This window comes from Entelurus aequoreus, linkage group LG06, assembly GCF_033978785.1.
Source record: "Entelurus aequoreus isolate RoL-2023_Sb linkage group LG06, RoL_Eaeq_v1.1, whole genome shotgun sequence".
Classification (NCBI taxonomy): domain Eukaryota; kingdom Metazoa; phylum Chordata; class Actinopteri; order Syngnathiformes; family Syngnathidae; genus Entelurus; species Entelurus aequoreus.
In genome coordinates this window covers 57545262-57566593 of record NC_084736.1, presented here as the reverse complement: position 1 = coordinate 57566593, position 21332 = coordinate 57545262, and the positions used below count along the sequence as shown (strand labels likewise).

Here is a 21332-nt window from a genome sequence, read left to right as displayed (position 1 = left end):
TCTTTTTTCTTTTTAAACTCTACCTGCTAATTTCATTGTCGACAACAGTACATTCAATTGATCATTAAACAGTAATGATTCATCACATTTTTCCCCAACCGTCATCACATTTCTGTTTGTCACACTCCATGGCAATTGTGTCTATTTTTTTTCAGAAAGGCCTCGAACCCGTGATATTTATCGTACAATACGAAGGCCTCTAACCCGTGGCCTCTAACCCGTGAAATTTATCGTACAATACGAAGGGCCTCTAACCCGTGGCCTCTAACCCGTGAAATTTATCGTACAATACGAAGGGCCTCTAACCCGTGGCCTCTAACCCGTGAAATTTATCGTACAATACGAAGGGCCTCTAACCCGTGAAATTTATCGTACAATACAAAAGGCCTCTAACCCGTTACTCTTTTAGGCGGCGACCAACTACCCAGGGTGAGCCACACCCAACTATTGGTTCACTCGTCAATGAAACTGCCCGTCACGGTAATCGAGACACAATGACGTGAGTTGACCACTATGTACAACTATTATGTAAAATGGCGGACAAGGCAAAAATGCAATCAGTCTATCAAAATCACCATTCTGTGCCTGGGATACAAAACAGTGTTTGACTTGCAAACTTCAATTCAGACTCCTAATGCAGATTTTAGAAAAAAGCTCTGCTTACCTTAACTTTTTTGGCCAAGTGAGTCTGCGCAGAAGATTGCAAGAAGTCGTCAATCAACAGCGTGCCATCCCGGACGAGCCCCCAAATTGTTGCGTTGACCAGCTCTTCCTCCCAGGGATTTTAAGTTGCTGGTCACTCCCAAGTTCTTTTTATGGCACATAAGCTGAAGTTTAAATTGATCACCAGGCAGTAGTTGGTATTTTGTGGTTTATTCTCAAAGCTTTGAAAACAAACGTGAGACCAATCCAGTACAGAAGCGTTCCCTCACGCAGCTAAGATCGATCTCCCTCCAAAACCCACGGAAGTGCTGTGTTCTTCAATCCGTCCCTCGCTCCCATCCCCCAGAGACGTTCTGTTCTACCCCCCTCTGCCCCTCCCTCCTCCCCACCTGTTGTCTCCTAGCCCAGCACCGCTTTGTCCCCTTATCTCAATAATGTTATGGGAGTCTCAACAGAGAGAATATTCAACACTCTGACTCTCTCAGCAAGGACACTCGTAATGCAAGCACCTTGTACCAGACGAAACATTAGCTGATTAAAATATGACTATAGGAGATACAAAAGAAGTAACTATTAAATATGGATATATGTAATTATCCACTTCCGTCAGAAGGTATGGCCCCATTTGCCCTGGTTTACCTGACACATGAAACGTGACAATTTTGGGGTCTCCACTTAGCCGCCATATGGCAGCAAAGTGTTGAATATCTTAAAATGTGTTTTGTGGCAATTCTAAGTTTGACCACAGCATCAGGTCCTATTGAGAGTGGCACTTTCCATTATTTTCAGCAGACTGCATTGCAAAATGATTAGCCCCCCCCCGACCGCCTTCCTCTTATGCAAGAGCCACCCAGGAATAGGGCCATATGATTCCCTCCTCTACTGTATATTAACATCAAATAGTCATTATCATGTAAACACTTTCTTCGTGTTGATAGTTCTAATCAGTTAATGGAATAACTACAGTATTTTCCGAACTGTAGGTCGCAATTTTTTTCCAATGCTTTGAACTCTGCAGCTTATAAAACAATGCCGACAATTTATTTTTCTTTGCTAAGCACCATAATGTTTTATATTCAACAAATAGTTGTCATATTACACAGTCAAGAGACACTGAAAACGTGTGTTATTGTCTGCCATCTTTTGGATGTGTTCGCTCACTGCAGATGAAAAAGTACTTCCTGTTTCGTGCCTTCAACCGAAAGTAAAACCATCCATAGCATTTCTGCTCAAAAGGACACTTCTTAATTCATCCCTCCAGGCAACGTTTATAAGTTTTACAATATAACTACAACAATTTATACCAACGAAACCGTCCCATGTGTGATGTCTGTAGGAGTGTTTTCATGCATATTTGTATGTGCTATTGTACTGTAGTCAAGTTACCCTTGTTAGCATTAGTGAATATGCTAAAACGTTTACAAATGTATGTGTTAGTATTATTAACTTATAATGGCATTCTGTTTGTATTGTTTCAGTTTCGTAAATTCACCCAGACGTAACCGTGGAGTTATTAAGTCTGTTTAGCTGATTGGAGAGCGGGCATATGCAGCTACTGGGTCTATGACGATGACTTATGTTGTATTTGATCAGCCGTATTACTGTCGTGTTACAGGCATCGTTTGGTTTGGAAACAATTATAATTATAATTATATTGTAAATAAACATTTGCAAAATCTTCTGTACTGTTATATATCTGCAGCTTATGGTCTGATGTGGCTAATATATAAAGATATATTTTTTTCTTCTAAAATTTGATGGGTGCTACAGCCTGGAAAAAACTATACATTATGATAACCCATTTACATGAATATAAATAATATTTGATTACACCAATTAATCACACTATGTCCAAAAATATGGTAGTTTAACGTGTAAACAAACTCATATTTTGATGTTTAAGTGTATATGTATGCCACATACAATAAATGCTCCTGAAATCAATTATCTAAAAAATTGCCTTTCACTTTTAAATGTACAATACAAAGATGTATTTTGCTTTGTAAACACTAAATAAAATGCTTTTAATAAATACATGAAAATTCCTGAAGTCACGTCGAGAGAAAATAGCACCACCAAACTTAAGGTTTTACTACTTGGCCACCAACATTAGAATTCTTGAATATATGAAGCATTTGATCCCCCTCCGTTATGGAGACGAATTGAACTAAACCAGTATCTGTTGGGGCTCTGGGCTTATGCTTTTACGAAAAATCCAATCGTAAAAACCTCGTTCAGACTTTGGGTTCAGTTCAAGTGTTATTTTGGTTTACAGACTATTTCTAGTTTTGCACCCATCACTGCTAATAATGCCTTCCATCCCTTTCTTGTCAATAGTGCCTTTTCAAGATGGTCAAGTCTGGGGATCAACAACACTAAAGATTAATACATTGACAACATTTTTGCCTCAACTTTGTGATACATTTTCACTCCCTAATCATCACTTTAGACATCTACAGATCCACAGTTTTGTTCGTAATACTTTTCCCAGGTTTTAAAACACGGTTTTAAATGCTTTTTTGACACCACTTCCGACTTTAAAAGGATCAGTTACACATATTTACTAGGGATGTCCGATAATGGCTTTTTGCCGATATTCCGATATTGTCCAACTCTTTAATTACCGATACCGATATCAACCGATACCGATATCAACCGATATATGCAGTCGTGGAATTAACACATTATTATGCCTAATTTGGACAACCAGGTATGGTGAAGATAAGGTACTTTTTTAAAAAATTGGTAAAATAAGATAAATAAATTAAAAACATTTTCTTGAATAAAAAAGAAAGTACAACAATATAATAACAGTTACATAGAAACTAGTAATGAATGAAAATTAGTAAAATTAACTGTTAAAGCTTAGTACTATTAGTGGACCAGCAGCACGCACAATCATGTGTGCTTACGGACTGTATCCCTTGCAGACTGTATTGATATATATTGATATATATTGTAGGAACCAGAATATTAATAACAGAAAGAAACAACCCTTTTGTGTGAATGAGTGTAAATGGGGGAGGGAGGTTTTTTGGGTTGGTGCACTAATTGTAAGTGTATCTTGTGTTTTTTATGTTGATTTAATTTAAATTTAAAAAAACGATACCGATAATAAAAAAAAACGATACCGATAATTTCCGATATTACATTTTAACGCATATATCGGCCGATAATATCGGCTCTCTAATATTTACGATCACATTTTTCATTTACGCCCTGAGTCTCTGAATTTAGGGCTTAGGCGTGACCCTATCTGAGAAGAACTGGACAGAGATTTTAAGTAGAGTTGACAAGTGGTCTATTTGTGCTACACACAGCCTTACTCAATGCAAGCTAATACATCGTCCGTCTGGCTAAGATCTATGACGGAATATTGGTGTTACGAGATTGGTGTAAACCGTCTCCAGCTAACTTAATACATATGTTTTGGCTTTGCCCATCCCTGTGCAGTTATAGGACTGACATTTTGAATACTTTGCCTTTGGTATTTGGCGAAAAGATTGAACCGAATCCTCTAAGCCAGGGGTCGGCAACCCAACATGTTGAAAGAGCCATAATGGACCAAAAATACAAAAAACAAATCTGTCTGGAGCCGCAAAAAGTTAAAAGCCTTATGTACAGTAAGTGTTATATTGACGGCAACACATTAAGTTAGTGCCTCAGAGGGTTAGATAACTCCTGGAAATGAATGTCTCAAAACTGCCGAAGGTATAGATGTGTGTGCCCAAGTTAAAGGAAAGAACAGGCTGTCTTCTTCTAATGGATTTATTACAATCTTTGCAAGCCGAAGGTATAGATGTGTGTGCCCAAGTTAAAGGAAAGAACAGGCTGTCTTCTTCTAATGGATTTATTACAATCTTTGCAAGCTGCGTAACATTTGCTGTGGTCTAGAACAACATGGTAATGTTTGCTGTGGTCTGGAACAACATGGTAACGTTTGCTGTGGTCTGGAACAACATGGCACACAATCAGAAATGTAGCCAATATTACATACAGATATTGTGTCATGAGACATGCAAATATACAGTAAATGCAATACACAGAGGACATAAGTAAAAACAATTAAATGAACTCAAATATACCCACAAACGAGGCATAATGATGCAATATGTACACACAGCTAGCCTAAATAGCATGTTAGCATGGATTGTTAGCACTCCACACAAGTCAATAACATCAACAAAACTCACCATAGTGCATTCACGCACAGCATAAAACGTTTGGTGGATCAAATGAGACAAAGAAGGAGTAGAATAAAACCTGTCTTTTTGTGGCAGCGACGGAGAAAGTTGTACACGTAAACCAACCATGGTGAGTTCAAGGACCGCAAAAATTTGTAGGACAAAACAGCATTGGCCAAATACTGTCATCAGTGAAGCATAAACACAAACTTATTAGGCTTTCTAACAATTAGGAAGGTTTGTGTTATGTTTGTCGTCCTCCAGAAACATTATTAAAACAACGAATATATTTTCCACCCATCTTTTTCCATTTTTGAAAAAGCTCCAGGGAGCCACCAGGGCGGTGTTAAAGAGCCGCATGCGGCTTGAGAGCCGGGGTTGCTGACGCTGCACTAAGCGGACTATTTGGGGTAGCCCCTCAGTCATTTTTTCTTAGCAAATCCAAAAACAACTTGATAGCATGTACTACTTTGTTGGCTGAAGACTCATTGTGCTAAATTGGAAGGCTGCAGCGCCTCCCTGACACACCCGTTGGATTAAAGATGTTCTGTATTTCCTTGAATTAGAGAAAATTATGCTGACATTGAACGGTTGTTCTGTGAAGTTTCAAGAAGTATGGGGTAGTTCCTAAAACATGTAAAAGAGACTGATCTCAAATTAAACCCCGATTGAAAAGTAATTGAATGGTAGATAGTTGATGAGCATTTCGTCTGCTTTTGTGTATTGCTGCACCGTGTTTGGGTACACTCAGGAGTGCAGGTGTCTGTGGATTCATGTCAATATTTGCCTGTACTTGTTTGACTGATGCATGTATTTTTTTGTAGTTTATTATTGTTATATTTTATTATGTATATATATATATATATATATATATATATATGTATATATATATATATATATATATATATATATATATATATATATATATATATATATATATATATATATATATATATATATATATATATATATATATATATATACATATATTTGTTGATTTGTATTTCTGGACTGTATGTTTAAAAAATTTAGTAAACAAATGTTTAAAGGCCTACTGAAACCCACTACTACCGACCACGCAGTCTGATAGTTTATATATCAATGATGAAATCTTAACATTATAACACATGCCAATACGGCCGGGTTAACTTATAAAGTGACATTTTAAATTTGCCGCTAAACTTCCGGTTCGAAACGCCTCTGAGGATGACGTATGCGCGTGACGTAGACCGGGGAACACGGGTATGCCTTCCACATTGAAGCCAATACGAAAAAGCTCTGTTTTCATTTCATAATTCCACAGTATTCTGGACATCTGTGTTCGTGAATCTGTTGCAATCATGTTCATTGCATTATGGAGAAAGAAGCTGAGCAAGCAAAGAAGAAAGTTGTCGGTGCGAAATGGACGTATTTTTCGAACGTAGTCAGCAACAACAGTACACAGCCGGCGCTTCTTTGTTTACATTCCCGAAAGATGCAGTCAAGATGGAAGAACTCGGATAACAGAGACTCTAACCAGGAGGACTTTTGACTTCGTTACACAGACGCCTGTAGAGAACTGGGACAACACAGACTCTTACCAGGATTACTTTGATTTGGATGACAAAGACGCAGACGTGCTACTGTGAGTATGCAGCTTTGGCTTCTAAACATTTGATCGCTTGACCGTATGTGCGCAACTTTTTTTTGCGTATGTACGTAACTTTTTTAAAATATATAAGCTTTATGAACCTTGGGTTAGGTGAACGGTCTTTTGGGCTGAGTGATTGTGTGTGTTGATCAGGTGTTTGAATTGTATTGGCGTGTTCTATGGAGCTAGGAGCTAGCATAGGAGCTAGGAGTTAGCATAACAAAGACGTAGGTGTTTTTATGCAGGATTAATTTGTGGCATATTAAATATAAGCCTGGTTGTGTTGTGGCTAATAGAGTAAATATATGTCTTGTGTTTATTTACTGTTTTAGTCATCCCCAGCTGAATACCAGGTACCGTGAGTATGCAGCCTTGGCTGCTAAACATTTGATAGCTTGACCGTACGTGCGCGTCACGTACGTAACTTTTTAAAAATATATGAGCTTTATGAACCTTGGGTCAGGTGAACGGTCTTTTGGGCTGCGTGATTGTGTGTGTTGATCAGGTGTTTGAATTGTATTGGCGTGTTCTATGGAGCTAGGAGCTAGCATAGGAGCTAGGAGCTAGCATAACAAACACGCAGGTGTTTTTATGCAGGATTAATTTGTGGCATATTAAATATAAGCCTGGTTGTGTTGTGGCTAATAGAGTATTTATATGTCTTGTGTTTATTTACTGTTGTAGTCATTCCCAGCTGAATATCAGGTACCGTGAGTATGCAGCCTTGGCTGCTAAACATTTGATAGCTTGACCGTATGTGCGCGTCACGTACGTAACTTTTTAAAAATATATAAGCTTTATGAACCTTGGGTTAGGTGAACGGTCTTTTGGGCTGTGTGATTGTGTGTGTTGATCAGGTGTTTGAATTGTATTGGCGTGTTCTATGGAGCTAGGAGCTAGCAGAGGAGCTAGGAGCTAGCATAACAAACACTGAGGTGTTTTTATGCAGGATTAATTTGTGGCATATTAAATATAAGCCTGGTTGTGTTGTGGCTAATAGAGTATATGTATGTCTTGTGTTTATTTACTGTTGTAGTCATTCCCAGCTGAATATCAGGTCACCCCCGGCTCTCACAGCATCTTCCCTATCTGAATAGCTTCAACTCCCCACTAGTCCTTCACTTGCACTTTACTCATCCACAAATCTTTCATCCTCGCTCAAATTAATGGGGAAATTGTCGCTTTCTCGGTCCGAATCTCTCTCACTTCATGCGGCCATCATTGTAAACAATAGGGAACTTTGCATATATGTTCAACTGACTACGTCACACTACTTCCGGTAGGGGCAAGCCTTTTTTTTATCAGATACCAAAAGTTGCAATCTTTATCGTCGTTGTTCTATACTAAATCCTTTCAGCAAAAATATGGCAATATCGCGAAATGATCAAGTATGACACATAGAATAGATCTGCTATCCCCGTTTAAATAAAAAAAATTCATTTCAGTAGGCCTTTAAATACATTTAAAAAGTCCTCTAATAGTGCGACACTGCCCCCTTGTGGCCATGTTTAGTTTTACAATACAAGTTGTGTAGCCATCCATCCATCCATTTCCTACCGCTTGTCCCTTACGGGGTCGCGGGGGTGCTGGAGCTTATCTCAGCTGCACACGGGCGGAAGGCGGGGTACACCCTGTACAAGTCGCCACCTCATCTCAGGGCCAATACAGATAGACAGACAACCATCCAAATCATTCTTAAATAAACATAAAGCTGTTTCTTTACAGTAGTATTCTTCTGCAGTATTTATATCATAATATTGTTTCTACTATATTGTATCATCAAATGTCATCCAGAGCTAAAATAACTGCGAGGACATTATTTGGTACTTGTACCTGATGCACTACACAAAATAATACAAAAGATGTATCCCTATGCATGCAGCCTGCATTACATCAACGTCTGCTTTTTACATTTTATTTGACATAATTTCTAATCATGGGCAAACTCACATAATAATGAATATGCTTGTTGCCAGTAAAGTAGGCGCTCATTTGGTCAAGTTTAATTTGGTCCTGTGAGGTTTGGTGTGTATAGATAGCACTGATAAAAATGGGATGAAGTCAATGTGTTTTTCTCTAAATATTAACATGACTTTGAACTGCGAAAATACTTGTAGTGTCATCCTTTTGTACTTTTGTTATGCAAGGATTCTCAAACTGCACTACAAATACCACCTGTGGTACACAGGCTCTGTTTGTACACAGGAACTCCAGCAATTTATTTGATAAAAAAGATCTCATATAAAGTAGATACCAGTGTTGGGTTAGTTACTGAAAACCGGTAACTAGTTACAGTTACTAGTTACTTTATTTCAAAAGTAACTCAGTTACTAACTCAGTTACTTACACCAAAAAGTAATGCGTTACTGTGAAAAGTAACTATTTAGTTACTTCTTTTTTCCCCCTTTTTTTTAAGGCTCCCATTAATGCCCTTTTAGCCTTCATTTCAGTACTGTTGTTGCACTGGAGAATAATAGAATCTGTTGATCAACTTGACATGCATTTGCATCACTGAACTCTGCTAAGCAATGTGCTCTACATACAACACACAAGAACAAAGATATGTTTCAAAGGGCCAATTTATTTCAGGCCAGAAAAAATTGACAAAACTATTTTAAATAGCTGCAACATAATGGCACTTTAACTTTAACTTTAGGTAGATAGGATCTTTGATCCAAGACACAACTTACATTTAAATAAAATGTTATTTTCTTTGTGCTCGACAAAAGAAAAGTATTGAGAATGTCTCCATGTTAAAAAAAACTCGACTTCTGGCTTCGCCATGATGTCTTGTTAGTTGTTATGAGAGTAGCGTATGTGTGTGTGTGTGTGGCCCTTTAAGATATGACCGCATGTGAGGTGAGTGACGTCAGTGAGTGAGTGGGCGAGAGAGGTGAGGGAGCGGCGGCAGTGAGTGCGTGCAGGTGCTCTAGCTTGGTGGATGGCTGCGTCCAATAAAGTCACAAAGTTGCAACAAACCGCCGGGCTCGTCATTCACCCTCAGCTGTAAAGACCCACTGCCGGGTAAAGTGAAGGTTGTTAGCCCCGAAGTACGGCTCTGGGGAGGCGTGCTTTCCCCCACCCACAGAAAGCATGCCTCTTCTTTTCCACCGCAGCGCTCCAATAAAACACACTCAGATCTTCTGTTTCTAGCCGATACTACATAAAAGTAACGTAAAATAACGCAGTAACGCATCATGCAGTAACGGTAACTGAGTTACTGCATATAAAAAATAACGCGTTAGATTACTAGTTACCGCCGAAACTAATGGCGTTACAGTAACGCGTTACTTTGTAACGCATTAGTCCCAACACTGGTAGATACACATACGATTGCAAGCGAGTACAAGCCGCATTTGAAGCTAAAGTAAGCAGAAGTAGCAAACATTTTAGCATGTTGCATTTTGGTTATACAGTATAGGATAGACTTTATTCATCCCACTTGTGGTTGCGGTGCAGACAAGTCCACAAAAAATAAGGTGAAAAACACATGAAAACATTAAAGAACACAAAGGACATAAAATACAATTTTAAAGAGCACACATCTGATGCAACCAGCTGCCACTTAAAGGCCTACTGAAATGATTTTTTTTTATTGAAACTGTTGTGTATTGAGCTGTATGTTTTGTCTGCATGGTTACACCCAGTGACCACCAGGGGGAGTGCCAGGTGGGTTCATATATGTTGGGTTGAACTTCCGTTCGGTGTGTGGCAATAAAGCTGTCTAACGTCTACACTAGCTCCCGACTCGGCTCTCGTGATTACATAGATAAGGTGAAATAGGAGGATGACTGTTAGTGTTACATACTAACAGTCAGTATACAATAATTGGCGACGAGCACGGATGCGCCTGCCGACGGATTAAGAGGCGGGTGGCGGCGAATCCGCGGAGTTCATCGACGGCTAGCGTTAGCTTAGCTTTGTTAGCATTAGCTCCGCATAGCAGCGGGGGTACGACTCACGTCGGGACGACCTGCGAGCATGGCGGGCATCCTGGGACAGATGGACGCCTTTGATGAGTCGACGGAGCAGTGGTCGACATACGTGGAGAGGTTTGAGCACTTCGTGGCAGCAAATGGACTGAATGAGGGGAGGAAGCTGCCGGTGTTTTTCAGCGTGATGGGACCGGCGACGTACGGTCTACTGCGCAGCCTCATCGCCCCAGAGAAGCCGGGCACGAAAACGTATGATGAGGTAGTGACATTGTTGCAAGCACATTTCTCCCCAAAGCCCATAGTGATAGCGGAGAGATATAGATTTCATAAGAGAGATCAGGGGGAGGGGGAAACTATTACACAGTATGTAACAGATCTAAAAAAATTATCAGAGCACTGTGAATTTGGAGCTTACCTGCAGGATGCACTAAGAGACAGGTTAGTGTGTGGGTTGAACAGTGAGTCGATTAAAAAGAGGCTGTTAACAGAGAAGGATTTAACATACCAAAGAGCAGTTGAACTAGCAGTTTCAATAGAAACAGTGGCACGTGAATCTCAACAGCTCAGTAGCTCACAGAAGGTGAACGCTGTCTCTCTCTCCTTGCCACCGGGCCGTAAATGCACTCGTTGTGGTAGAGTAAATCACAAAATGGAGGAATGTTTTTACAAGGACCAGTCCTGCCACAATTGTGGAAAAAGGGGGCACATAGCTCGTATGTGCAGGGAGGATAAAGGGGGACCGAAGACAACACATTTTTTTGGGGTTAAAAAGGGACAGAAAATGAAAGGAAAATTCAAAAAGAGGGCCGATCAGGTAGAGGCGGAGACTAAGCCCAGCGACCCAGAGACAACAGATTCAGATGGGGTGGGAGGCTTACATGTAGTGGAGGTAGAAAAAAGCGTTAAACATGATAGCGCTGCGTCAGCGATTATCTGGGTTAGACCCAAGGTGGAGGGACAAACTATAGAAATGGAGTTAGACACAGGTGCGGCAGTGTCGATCATTTCAGAAAAAGTATACAATGCTAAATTTAGCCAGTTACGCCTCCGTACCACCAACCTACTGTTGAGATCGTATACAGGGCAGGTTATGACACCCTTGGGGGTAATAAAAGTAGACGTGCGTCTCAACAAACAACGGGCACGTCTCCCCCTGTATGTGGTTAAGGGTGACGCTCTCTCTCTTTTTGGACGAGAATGGTTGCGAAAAGTAAAGTTAGATTGGACAATGATTAAAACTATTCGAGCTACACATCCCATACAGGAAGACCGCACAATGGCGACAGTACTAGACAGCCATGCCAGGGTGTTCCAAGAAGGTCTAGGTACACTAAAGGGCTTTGAGGTGGCGTTAACCCTCAAGCCGGTGCATCAACCGAAGTTCTTCCAAGCACGGGCGGTGCCGTATGCACTTCGGCCGAAGGTGGAGGAGGAATTAGAGCGTTTGGAACAGGGGGGCGTACTGTCTCCAGTACAGTTTAGTGAATGGGCTACTCCAATTGTACCCATTTTAAAAAAAAATGGGAAAGTACGTATATGCGGAGATTTTAAAGTGACCTTGAATCCCGCGCTTTGTGCTGAACACTACCCCATTCCGAGGATAGAAGATCTTTTCGCATCGCTAGCAGGGGGGCAGCGTTTCAGCAAATTAGATCTGGCGAACGCATATTTACAGGTGCCGGTTCAGGAAAGCTCCCGTAAATATCTGACCATTACCACGCAGAAGGGAATGTTTTGCTATAACCGTCTTCCCTTCGGGATCACCTCTGCGCCGTCAATCTTTCAGCGAGTCATGGACCAAGTGTTGCAGGGCCTCCCCAACGTCCATTGTTTCCTGGACGACATTTTGGTGACTGGGGAGAACGATGCAGATCACCTAAAAAACTTAGATGCAGTGTTGGGCCGATTGGGAAAATTCGGTTTGCGAGTACAGAAGGAGAAATGTGAATTCTTCAAGAGTTCATTAGAATATTTGGGGCATGTCATTGATAAAAAAGGGCTACATAAGTCCCCAGAGAAGCTTAAGGCCATAGCGGAGGCCCCAGCCCCCATTAATGTGAGTCAGCTCCGTTCTTTTTTGGGCCTGATAAACTATTATGGGCGTTTTGTTAAAAACATGGCAACCATGCTCAGCCCGTTACATGAGCTGTTGCACACCGGAGTGGCATGGAAGTGGTCACCAGAGTGCGAGAAAGCCTTTAAGGCAGCAAAAGACCATTTGCAATCAGAACAGGTGCTAACGCATTATGACCCCAGGTTGCCCCTGCGGATAGCGTGTGACGCGTCGCCGTATGGGGTGGGCGCGGTACTTTCGCACGTGATGCCCGGTGGTGAGGAGAGACCCATAGCCTTTGCCTCTAGGACACTGAGCAAGGCAGAGCAAAATTATGCTCAGATTGAAAGGGAGGCGCTGGGAATTATTTTTGGGGTACGTAAATTCCACGCCTATTTGTACGGGTGCCATTTTACACTACTCACAGATCACAGACCGCTGACAAGTATATTGAGTCCCAGTAAGGCGACGCCACCTATGGCGGCCGCACGACTGCAGCGGTGGGCGTTAGTGTTAGCGGCACACAACTACACAATCCAATACAGGAAAGCAGCAGATCATGGGAATGCAGATGGTCTCTCACGGTTGCCACTGCAGGTAGCGCATGGGGAAAAGCCAGACGCAGTAGATAGGGTGACAGTACATCACCTTGAGACACTCCCAGTGGACAGTGAAGATATTAGGAAGGGAACTAAATATGACCCAGTGCTCTCTAGGGTAGTAGATATGGTAGTTTCAGGCCAGTTTGTTGGAACAGTTGGGCAGAATGACGCGTTGGCACCCTTCTACATGCGACGAGACGAACTGACGGTGATCCAGGGGTGTTTGCTATGGGGCAGTAGAGTGGTGGTGCCTCCAGCGTTGAGACCGCAGCTTCTGAAGGAACTACATGCCGGGCACCCAGGCATGGTCAAGATGAAGGCCATTGCACGGAGCCATGTCTGGTGGCCGGGGTTAGACGCCCAGATTGAACAGCAGGCCAGGACATGCTCTACGTGTCAACGGAACCAAAAGAACCCGGCGCTCTCCCCACTACACACCTGGCCGTGGCCGGGATCTCCATGGCAACGGATCCATGTGGACTTTGCGGGGCCGTTCGAAGGACACATGTTCTTGGTGGTGGTAGATGCGTACTCTAAGTGGCCGGAAGTACAGGTGATGAAAACGACGACGACGGAGAAGACTGTACAGGCCCTGAGGAGTATGTTTGCCCGCAACGGAGTACCAGAGACACTGGTTAGTGACAATGGGCCACAATTCACAGCGGCAGAGTTCGGGGCATTTCTCCGGGCAAACGGAGTGAAGCACAAAAGGTCAGCGCCGTTTCACCCCGCCACGAACGGTCAAGCAGAGCGTTTTGTGCAGACGCTGAAGCGTTCATTGAAAGCGTCTAGGGGAACATTTACGCTGCAACATCGAGTGGAGGCATTTTTACTCAGCTACAGGAATGCGCCTCACATGACGACGAGTGAGTCTCCGGCTATGCTCTTCCTGCGCCGTCGGCTCCGCTCTCGCTTGGACCTTGTGAAGCCGAACGTGTCGGCTACGGTGGAGCTGGCGCAGGAGGGCCAACGAGAACGCAGAGATCTGGTGGCTAAGGACAGACGGTTTGCAGTGGGGGAGGCCGTGCTGGTGCGTGATTATCGACGGGGGGAGGAGAAGTGGATGCCTGGACTGGTGGCATCACAAGAGGGACCGGTATCCTACTCCGTGGATGTGGGGGCAGGCGCACTCTGGAGACGTCACACAGAGCAGATGAGAGCCGGTGACCGTGCGCTTTTGGTTCCCACTGGTCCAGAGCAACCAGCTGTGCCGAGTGAACTGACAATTGGGGCCCAGCCGGTTGCTCCCCCCCCCTTCTCCGGCAAGAGGGGATGCTCTGGGAACCGGGACAGTCGCCCCCGAGCCAGGAGGGTCACCCAGACGGAGAGCGGATGTTGGCGCGCCAGGCCGGAGGTATCCACTCCGGGTTACCAGAGCTCCAGACCGCCTTAATCTCTGAACTGGGGGCGTGGGTTGTTAGAGAGTCATGTCACGTTTTGGGGCAGAATAATCCCCGTTGACTGACTCCGAGGTTCGGGGGTAGTCTACCCCCCGGCCTCAGTAAGCATGTATGTGTTTAAGTTTGAGTTCCCTATTTACAATAGCCCCCTAAGTGGGTATTTCAATGTATTTTATGGTTACACCGCCGATTCGCACAAAGCATCATTTTGCACATAACACACGTTCTAAGTGCTTATGGCCTAGTCTGTTTTTATAGGCTGGGGTTAATAGGGGTGGTTTTAGGTGGGTGCGAATCTGAATAAGTGGGGAGGGATGTTGTGTATTGAGCTGTATGTTTTGTCTGCATGGTTACACCCAGTGACCACCAGGGGGAGTGCCAGGTGGGTTCATATATGTTGGGTTGAACTTCCGTTCGGTGTGTGGCAATAAAGCTGTCTAACGTCTACACCAGCTCCCGACTCGACTCTCGTGATTACATAGATAAGGTGAAATAGGAGGATGACTGTTAGTGTTACATACTAACAGTCAGTATACAATAGAAACGGGGATAGCAGATCCATTCTATGTGTAATACTTGATCATTTTGCGATATTGCCATATTTTTGCTGAAAAGATTTAGTAGAGAACAACGACGATAAAGTTCGCAACTTTTGGTCGCTGATAAAAAAAGCCTTGCCTATACCAGAAGTAGCGTGACGTCAGAGGAGGAAGGGCTGCTCACATTTCCCTATTGTTTACAATGCAGCGAGAGAGATTCGGACCGAGAAAGCGACGATTACCCCATTAATTTGAGCGAGGATGAAAGATTCGTGGATGAGGTACGTTAGAGTGAAGGATTACAGTGCAGTGCAGGACATATCTTTTTTCGCTCTGACCGTAACTTAGGTACAAGGGTTCATTGGATTCCACACTTTCTCCTTTTTCTATTGTGGATCGCGGATTTGTATTTTAAACCACCTCGGATACTATATCCTCTTGAAAATGAGAGTCGAGAACGCGAAATGGACATTCACAGTGACTTTTATCTCCACGACAATACATTGGTGAAGCACTTTAGCTACTGAGCTAACGTGATAGCATCGGGCTTAACTGCATATAGAAACAAACAAATAAACAAATAAGCCCCTGACTGGAAGGATAGACAGAAGATCAACAATACTACCAAACTCTGGACATGTAACTACACGGTTAATGCTTTCCAGCTTGGCGAAACTTAGCAATGCTGTTGCAAATGACGCCATTGAAGCTAACTTAGCTACGGAACCTCGACAGAGCTATGCTAAAAACATTAGCTCTGCACCTACGCCAGCTCTCATCTGCTCATCACGACCCGTGCTCACCTGCGTTCCAGCGATCGACGGTACGACGAAGGACTTCACCCGATCACCGATGCGGTCGGCGGCCCGGAGACAGAGGAAGTCAAGGTGAGGTCGGCGGCTAGCGCGTCTGCTATCCATCTCAAAGTCCTCCTGGTTGTGTTGCTGTAGTCCGCCGCTAATACACCGATCCCACCTACAACTTTCTTCTTTGCAGTCTCCATTGTTCATTAAACAAATTGCAAAAGATTCACCAACAAAGATGTCCAGAATACTGTGGAATTTTGAGATGAAAACAGAGCTTTTTGTATTGGATTCAATGGGCTGCGAGTACTTCCGTTTCAACGATTGACCTCACGTGCATACGTCATCATACACAGACGTTTTCAACCGGAAGTTTAGCGGGAAATTTAAAATTGCACTTTATAAGTTAACCCTGCCGTATTGGCATGTGTTGCAATGTTAAGATTTCATCATTGATATATAAACTATCAGACTGCGTGGTCGGTAGTAGTGGGTTTCAGTAGGCAAGCAGTGTCAATTCTACATACAGCTACAAAAGTAAAACAACGGAAAACCAAATAATGAGCAATAAATAATACATATTGTGCACGGAACAGACCCAAACAAAGCTAGCAAGAGAGCCAACCCCCGTCCGAGGCTGCCCACTAGCTCCCGGTCAATGTCCAGTCCGCGTGTATAAGTGAAAATCCGTCCAGGGAGAGTAAAGTATCCGATACATGCTCATTCAGCCAGGGCTTCGTGAAGATCGTCCATCCCAACGCTCAACGCTAGTTCCGTAGTCTCGTCTCTTCCACCGCATCTCCTCCGGTCTCTCCATGCGGACTCCGGTGTGGCAGAAAGCCAGCGGGTCAAACATATAACATCAGCATCAAAAAGCAAAGCAGACATCACAAGAGTGGCACCCCTCGTTGTGCAGTCCCTAAGGGGCCCAAATTAAAAGGCGAAGAAAACATGTAAAAAAAAAGGGAAACATCAGGAACACAAAGAAGGACACAAGAGCATAGCGCTTCTGCAACCAGCAGCCACTGCAGCGGCGCCATCTTGGGGGAAAAAAAGATGATTTGAGAACCATTTGTGTAACGTGGTGTGTCCAAGGTTGCTATTTCATGTACATAGACATTACAAATATAAGATAAAGATGATTATTAACGTTATTATCATTATTCAAATTGTTATAGCGAAAAAATGTTCACATTCTCAATAATCCAATCCACTTTATCTATATAGCACAATTTAAATAAAAAAACAATAACATATATATATTTTTTTGTAATATGTATTATACTATTATTATTATTAATATTCTAATTAATTAAAAACTAATAAGATTACAAATAGAAGATATTATTATTAATATTATTATTATTATCATTATATAACTATACTTGTTTACATTCTTAATAAAATCCAATCCACTTTATTTGTATAGCACAATTTAAAATACATCCATCCATCCATCTATTGTCTACCGCCTGGGGTCGCGGGGGTGCTGGAGCCTATCTCAGCTGCATTCGAGCGGAAAGCGGGGTACACCCTGGACAAGACGCCACCTCAAATCTAAATACATACAAATAAATAAATATTATATATCTTTCTAGTAATAAATAATATTGTTATTATTAACATGATAATTAATTAAAAACTAATACAATTACAAATATAAGATAAAATAATTAATATTGTTATTATTATTGTATAATGATAATTGTCTAAATTCTTAATAATCCAATACACTATTTATTTAGCACAATTTTTTAAAATATAAATTAATAGATAAATAATAAAATATATTTTCTATGATAATTAAAATATAATAATTATTAATAATTAATATAACAAATAATTTAAAAAGTGTTCATCTGGCCTCAGAGACTTTGTGGTGGTGTATATTTTTAAGAGTTCTGAAATAATAACATATATGTATTTATTACATATGACATAACGAATACTACTGCTAATAACTGCAAAATGGGTTGTCTAAAGTATCAATACTTTGATACTAGGTCGATACCAAGATGAAACATACATGTGTAACACTTTTTCGTCTGCGACCTGCGTCTATTGTTATTTATGAGCATATTTATAGCACAGTATTGTTTGTTTTGATATACTGGGGGGTCATAGAACACGGCTCTTCTTTTTTCAATATAGTTAGTTACCTTGTGGCAGCGGATACTGACATTTAAATTCTGTTGTTGCACACTTTCAAACACTTTTCAATAAAGTAGTCCATTTAGCCTCGCAATGACAATAGTCGCCATGTGTTTGGTCACGTGACCAAGCTACGTGCCCACGCCGACGTACGTGACGTCACCACGGAGGCTTCGCCAGTTTCCTGAAAGGCAGCACTGAAACTGTTATGGCTGTGTGACAAATGACTGCAAGCGAAGCGGCGGGCGAGTGAGCGTTTTAGGTAGAAAATAAGCACCTCATTTCGGACACTTTTACCCGTCCCTGGACGTCGACCCAGGACGTCGCTGCCTGGCTTCGGCGTTCTTCCGGCAGAAGAGACGGTGAAAGGGAAGCCACCGAGCAGCTAGCCCACTAAAGGCTGCTTGTCTATCCCTGTGTGGCTGCAAGGAAGGCGGGGAATACAAAGCGACGTGATCCGGGACGTCTGTTTTTCAACATTGTTGGACTCACTGAAGCTCAAACGTGACTTCTTTAAAGTCCCTTCGTGTTGCTGGGACAATACGACGAGTGTACATGGATTATCTGGTAAGAAATTGTGCTAAACTGTAGTTTTCTTGACATTTCTCCTTCTTTGTCTTTGTGTTACATTGATGTTAATGATCTAATTAATTAACTAACTAACTCCTGCTGTGTTTACATATTAACGACACAACAACCATAGCTAGACAGGCTACACCTGTAGTTCATTACTCTTTTATAGAACTAACATGCTAAAAAGCTATGAAATAAACATGTTGCACAAAGTAAGGGAAGGTTTGGGAAGTATTTACCTGACAAACTTAAAAATATGTAACCATAGACGCTGTCTGCTGGGTTCTACGGGCTCAGATGTCATGAACACCTTCTAAATCAGTGTTTCTTAACCAGCGAGCGCCCCCTACAGGACCGCCAAAAAAATAGCTGTTTCTCAGCTATGGGCCGTAGTGCTACTCATGTTGTGATACACTTTTTCCACCTCTTGTGGCAGTAATGACAATGTCAAACAAACAGAGGTAGTCTGGCGCTAAAGTCATGAAGAGAGTTTCCCAAGCGCAAAAAATATGACTGAAGTGGTGAAGCTGTGTTTTCATTTACACTTTAATTCTATTGACATATATTATTATTAATTCAGTCAGAATGTATTTATTTCAGCACTGTGTAATTATCTTTCATCAGTTTTTATAAATCTATTCTTTTGCAGTATATTTGTTCAGTATTTATTTTTGTATTTAGCCTCACCTAACCCTAAGGTTTATGTGTTATTTGAGTAACACATGCTTTCGTATTGTATCCTGTTAAACAGTAAGTAGATTATATATAATATTGAATATGATTAAAATCAAGGCTAGAAGAAGATGACTAAATACGTGTTAATATTTGAGTGGGCCTTGCTCCCCTCTGTAGTAAAAAAGTTGGGCTCGAGGTCAAAAAGGTTGAGAACCCCTGTTCTGTTTTTTTTTTGTCAAAGAAAAATACAATCATACGTGCTTACGGACTGTATCCCTGCAGACTGTATTGATCTATATTGATATATAATGTAGGAACCAGAAATATTAATAACAGAAAGAAACAACCCTTTTGTGCAAATGAGTGTAAATGGGGGAGGGAGTTTTTTTGGGTTGGTGCACTAATTGTAAGTGTATCTTGTGTTTTTTATGTTGATTTAATAAAAAAAAAGAGTGGTTGGGGACCACTGCTCTAAAGAGTGAGCACGGCCATAGTGGTGTAGTATTACCGATCTTGGTGAAGACGAATGCCTCACATTATTTACAGACCACATTGGAATTATTACAGTCATCCAGAGTTGTCCAACTTGTATTTTAAGATGCATCAGTGAGCTATATGAAAATTTGCAGTATACCGTCATATCATAATATCGTGACTCAAGTATTGTGAAATGTATCGTGACACCGTTGCCAATACCCAGCCCTATGCATTATATCTCACCCTCTTTCGGCTTTGAGCGCGTAAACTATGCCACACGTAACACGTGTTAGCTTTGTTTGTTGTTGGCTAATGACAGCCATTTGGCAAAGTTTAGCTACTAGCGTTAGCTCTCATTGAATGCATAGCTTATTGTAGCAACAACATTAGTTGATTCTGTAGGATTGCTTTGGTGCGCTTCGGGCATGTATGTGTGTATGAGACAGCATGAAGTATAAATGTTATGTCACACCACTATTGGTAACATAAGCTAGCTGATGGTGTTCCTGTTATATTTATATATAAACAGACCCTTTAAAGCACAAAGTATTTGACTAAACATACACACTTATGTCTGAACGACTGTCACAGAAAATAAGCTCTAGCAGAGCCTATATTGTGCAATGCATCCAAATCCTGAACCTGGGGGTAAACACAAGGGTGTACAAAATGTGGCCCACGGGCCATTTTATTTGCGAAATAGTTCTTATTACAATGCTATGTTGAAACCAGCAGCTTTAGCGTAGAACGGTGTGGGGGATTAGGGTGTTTGGGCCTTCACTTATGATTGGGTGAGTGCTGCTGCAACAGTGCAACAATGGACAGGATGTAGGGGGGAAAATAATACATAGACATTGTTGTCATCTTTCAAGGGGGGTGGGGTGTATGTAGTGTGTAAAATGCAGAGGAACTTGCCCACCCAGTGTTATCAGCTGTCTAACACAACCTCATTGAAACTCAATGGACTCCAATGTCCAATAACTGCTGTGTTTATTGGCCTCTCCAGCTATATTGTAGGGATGTTCTGATCAGGCTTTTATGCTGCCGATTCCGATACCGATCATCTGTGAGTGAGATGGACCGAAACACATCACATGTCAACATAGTATAGTAAAACCTCGATTTACAAACTTAGATTGCTCCAGCACCCCCTGCGACCCCGAAAGGGACAAGCGGTAAAAAATGGATGGATGGATGGATGATTTTAATTTTGAACATGGTTCGTAAACCGAAAGGTTTGTATAGTGAAGCATAGTTCCCCATAAGAAAAAAATGCACACTCTGAAGACAATATCATGTGTTTATGTATACTGTATACTGTGTGTGTGTGTGTGTACACACACACACACACACATACAGTATATACATAAACACATGATAATGATGTTTGTGTGTGTATATATATATATATATATATATATATATATATATATATATATATATATATATATATATATTTTGTCTTGTTGTATTTATATATAAACAGACCCTTATATATATATATATATATATATATATATATATATATATATATATATATATATATATATATATATGTATATATATATATATATATATATATATATATATACACACACACACACAGTCGCGATCAAAAGTTTACATACACTTGTAAAGAACATGATG

The 21332-nt window shown here is 41.4% G+C and overlaps 2 protein-coding genes across 3 annotated transcripts in view; both read left to right on the top strand.

Annotated features, from left to right (window-relative positions):
• The first annotated feature begins 10225 nt into the window (after positions 1-10225).
• On the top strand, positions 10226-14897 carry LOC133652369 (uncharacterized protein K02A2.6-like). Its single transcript, XM_062051048.1, has one exon. It carries the CDS (start codon positions 10459-10461, stop codon positions 14458-14460), a length of 4002 nt encoding a protein of 1333 aa, XP_061907032.1. The 5' UTR covers positions 10226-10458; the 3' UTR covers positions 14461-14897.
• Positions 14898-18080: 3183 nt separating this feature from the next.
• LOC133652372 (ADP-ribosylation factor-like protein 15) overlaps positions 18081-21332 on the top strand; it is a 285034-nt gene continuing 281782 nt past the window's right edge. The window contains exon 1 of one of the 2 annotated variants that reach the window (XM_062051057.1): positions 18081-18527. In XM_062051057.1, the coding sequence (XP_061907041.1) occupies positions 18516-18527 (12 nt within the window). In that variant the 5' untranslated portion in view covers positions 18081-18515. The remainder of the gene's footprint in view (positions 18528-21332) is intronic. The other variant, XM_062051058.1, reaches the window with a different exon arrangement.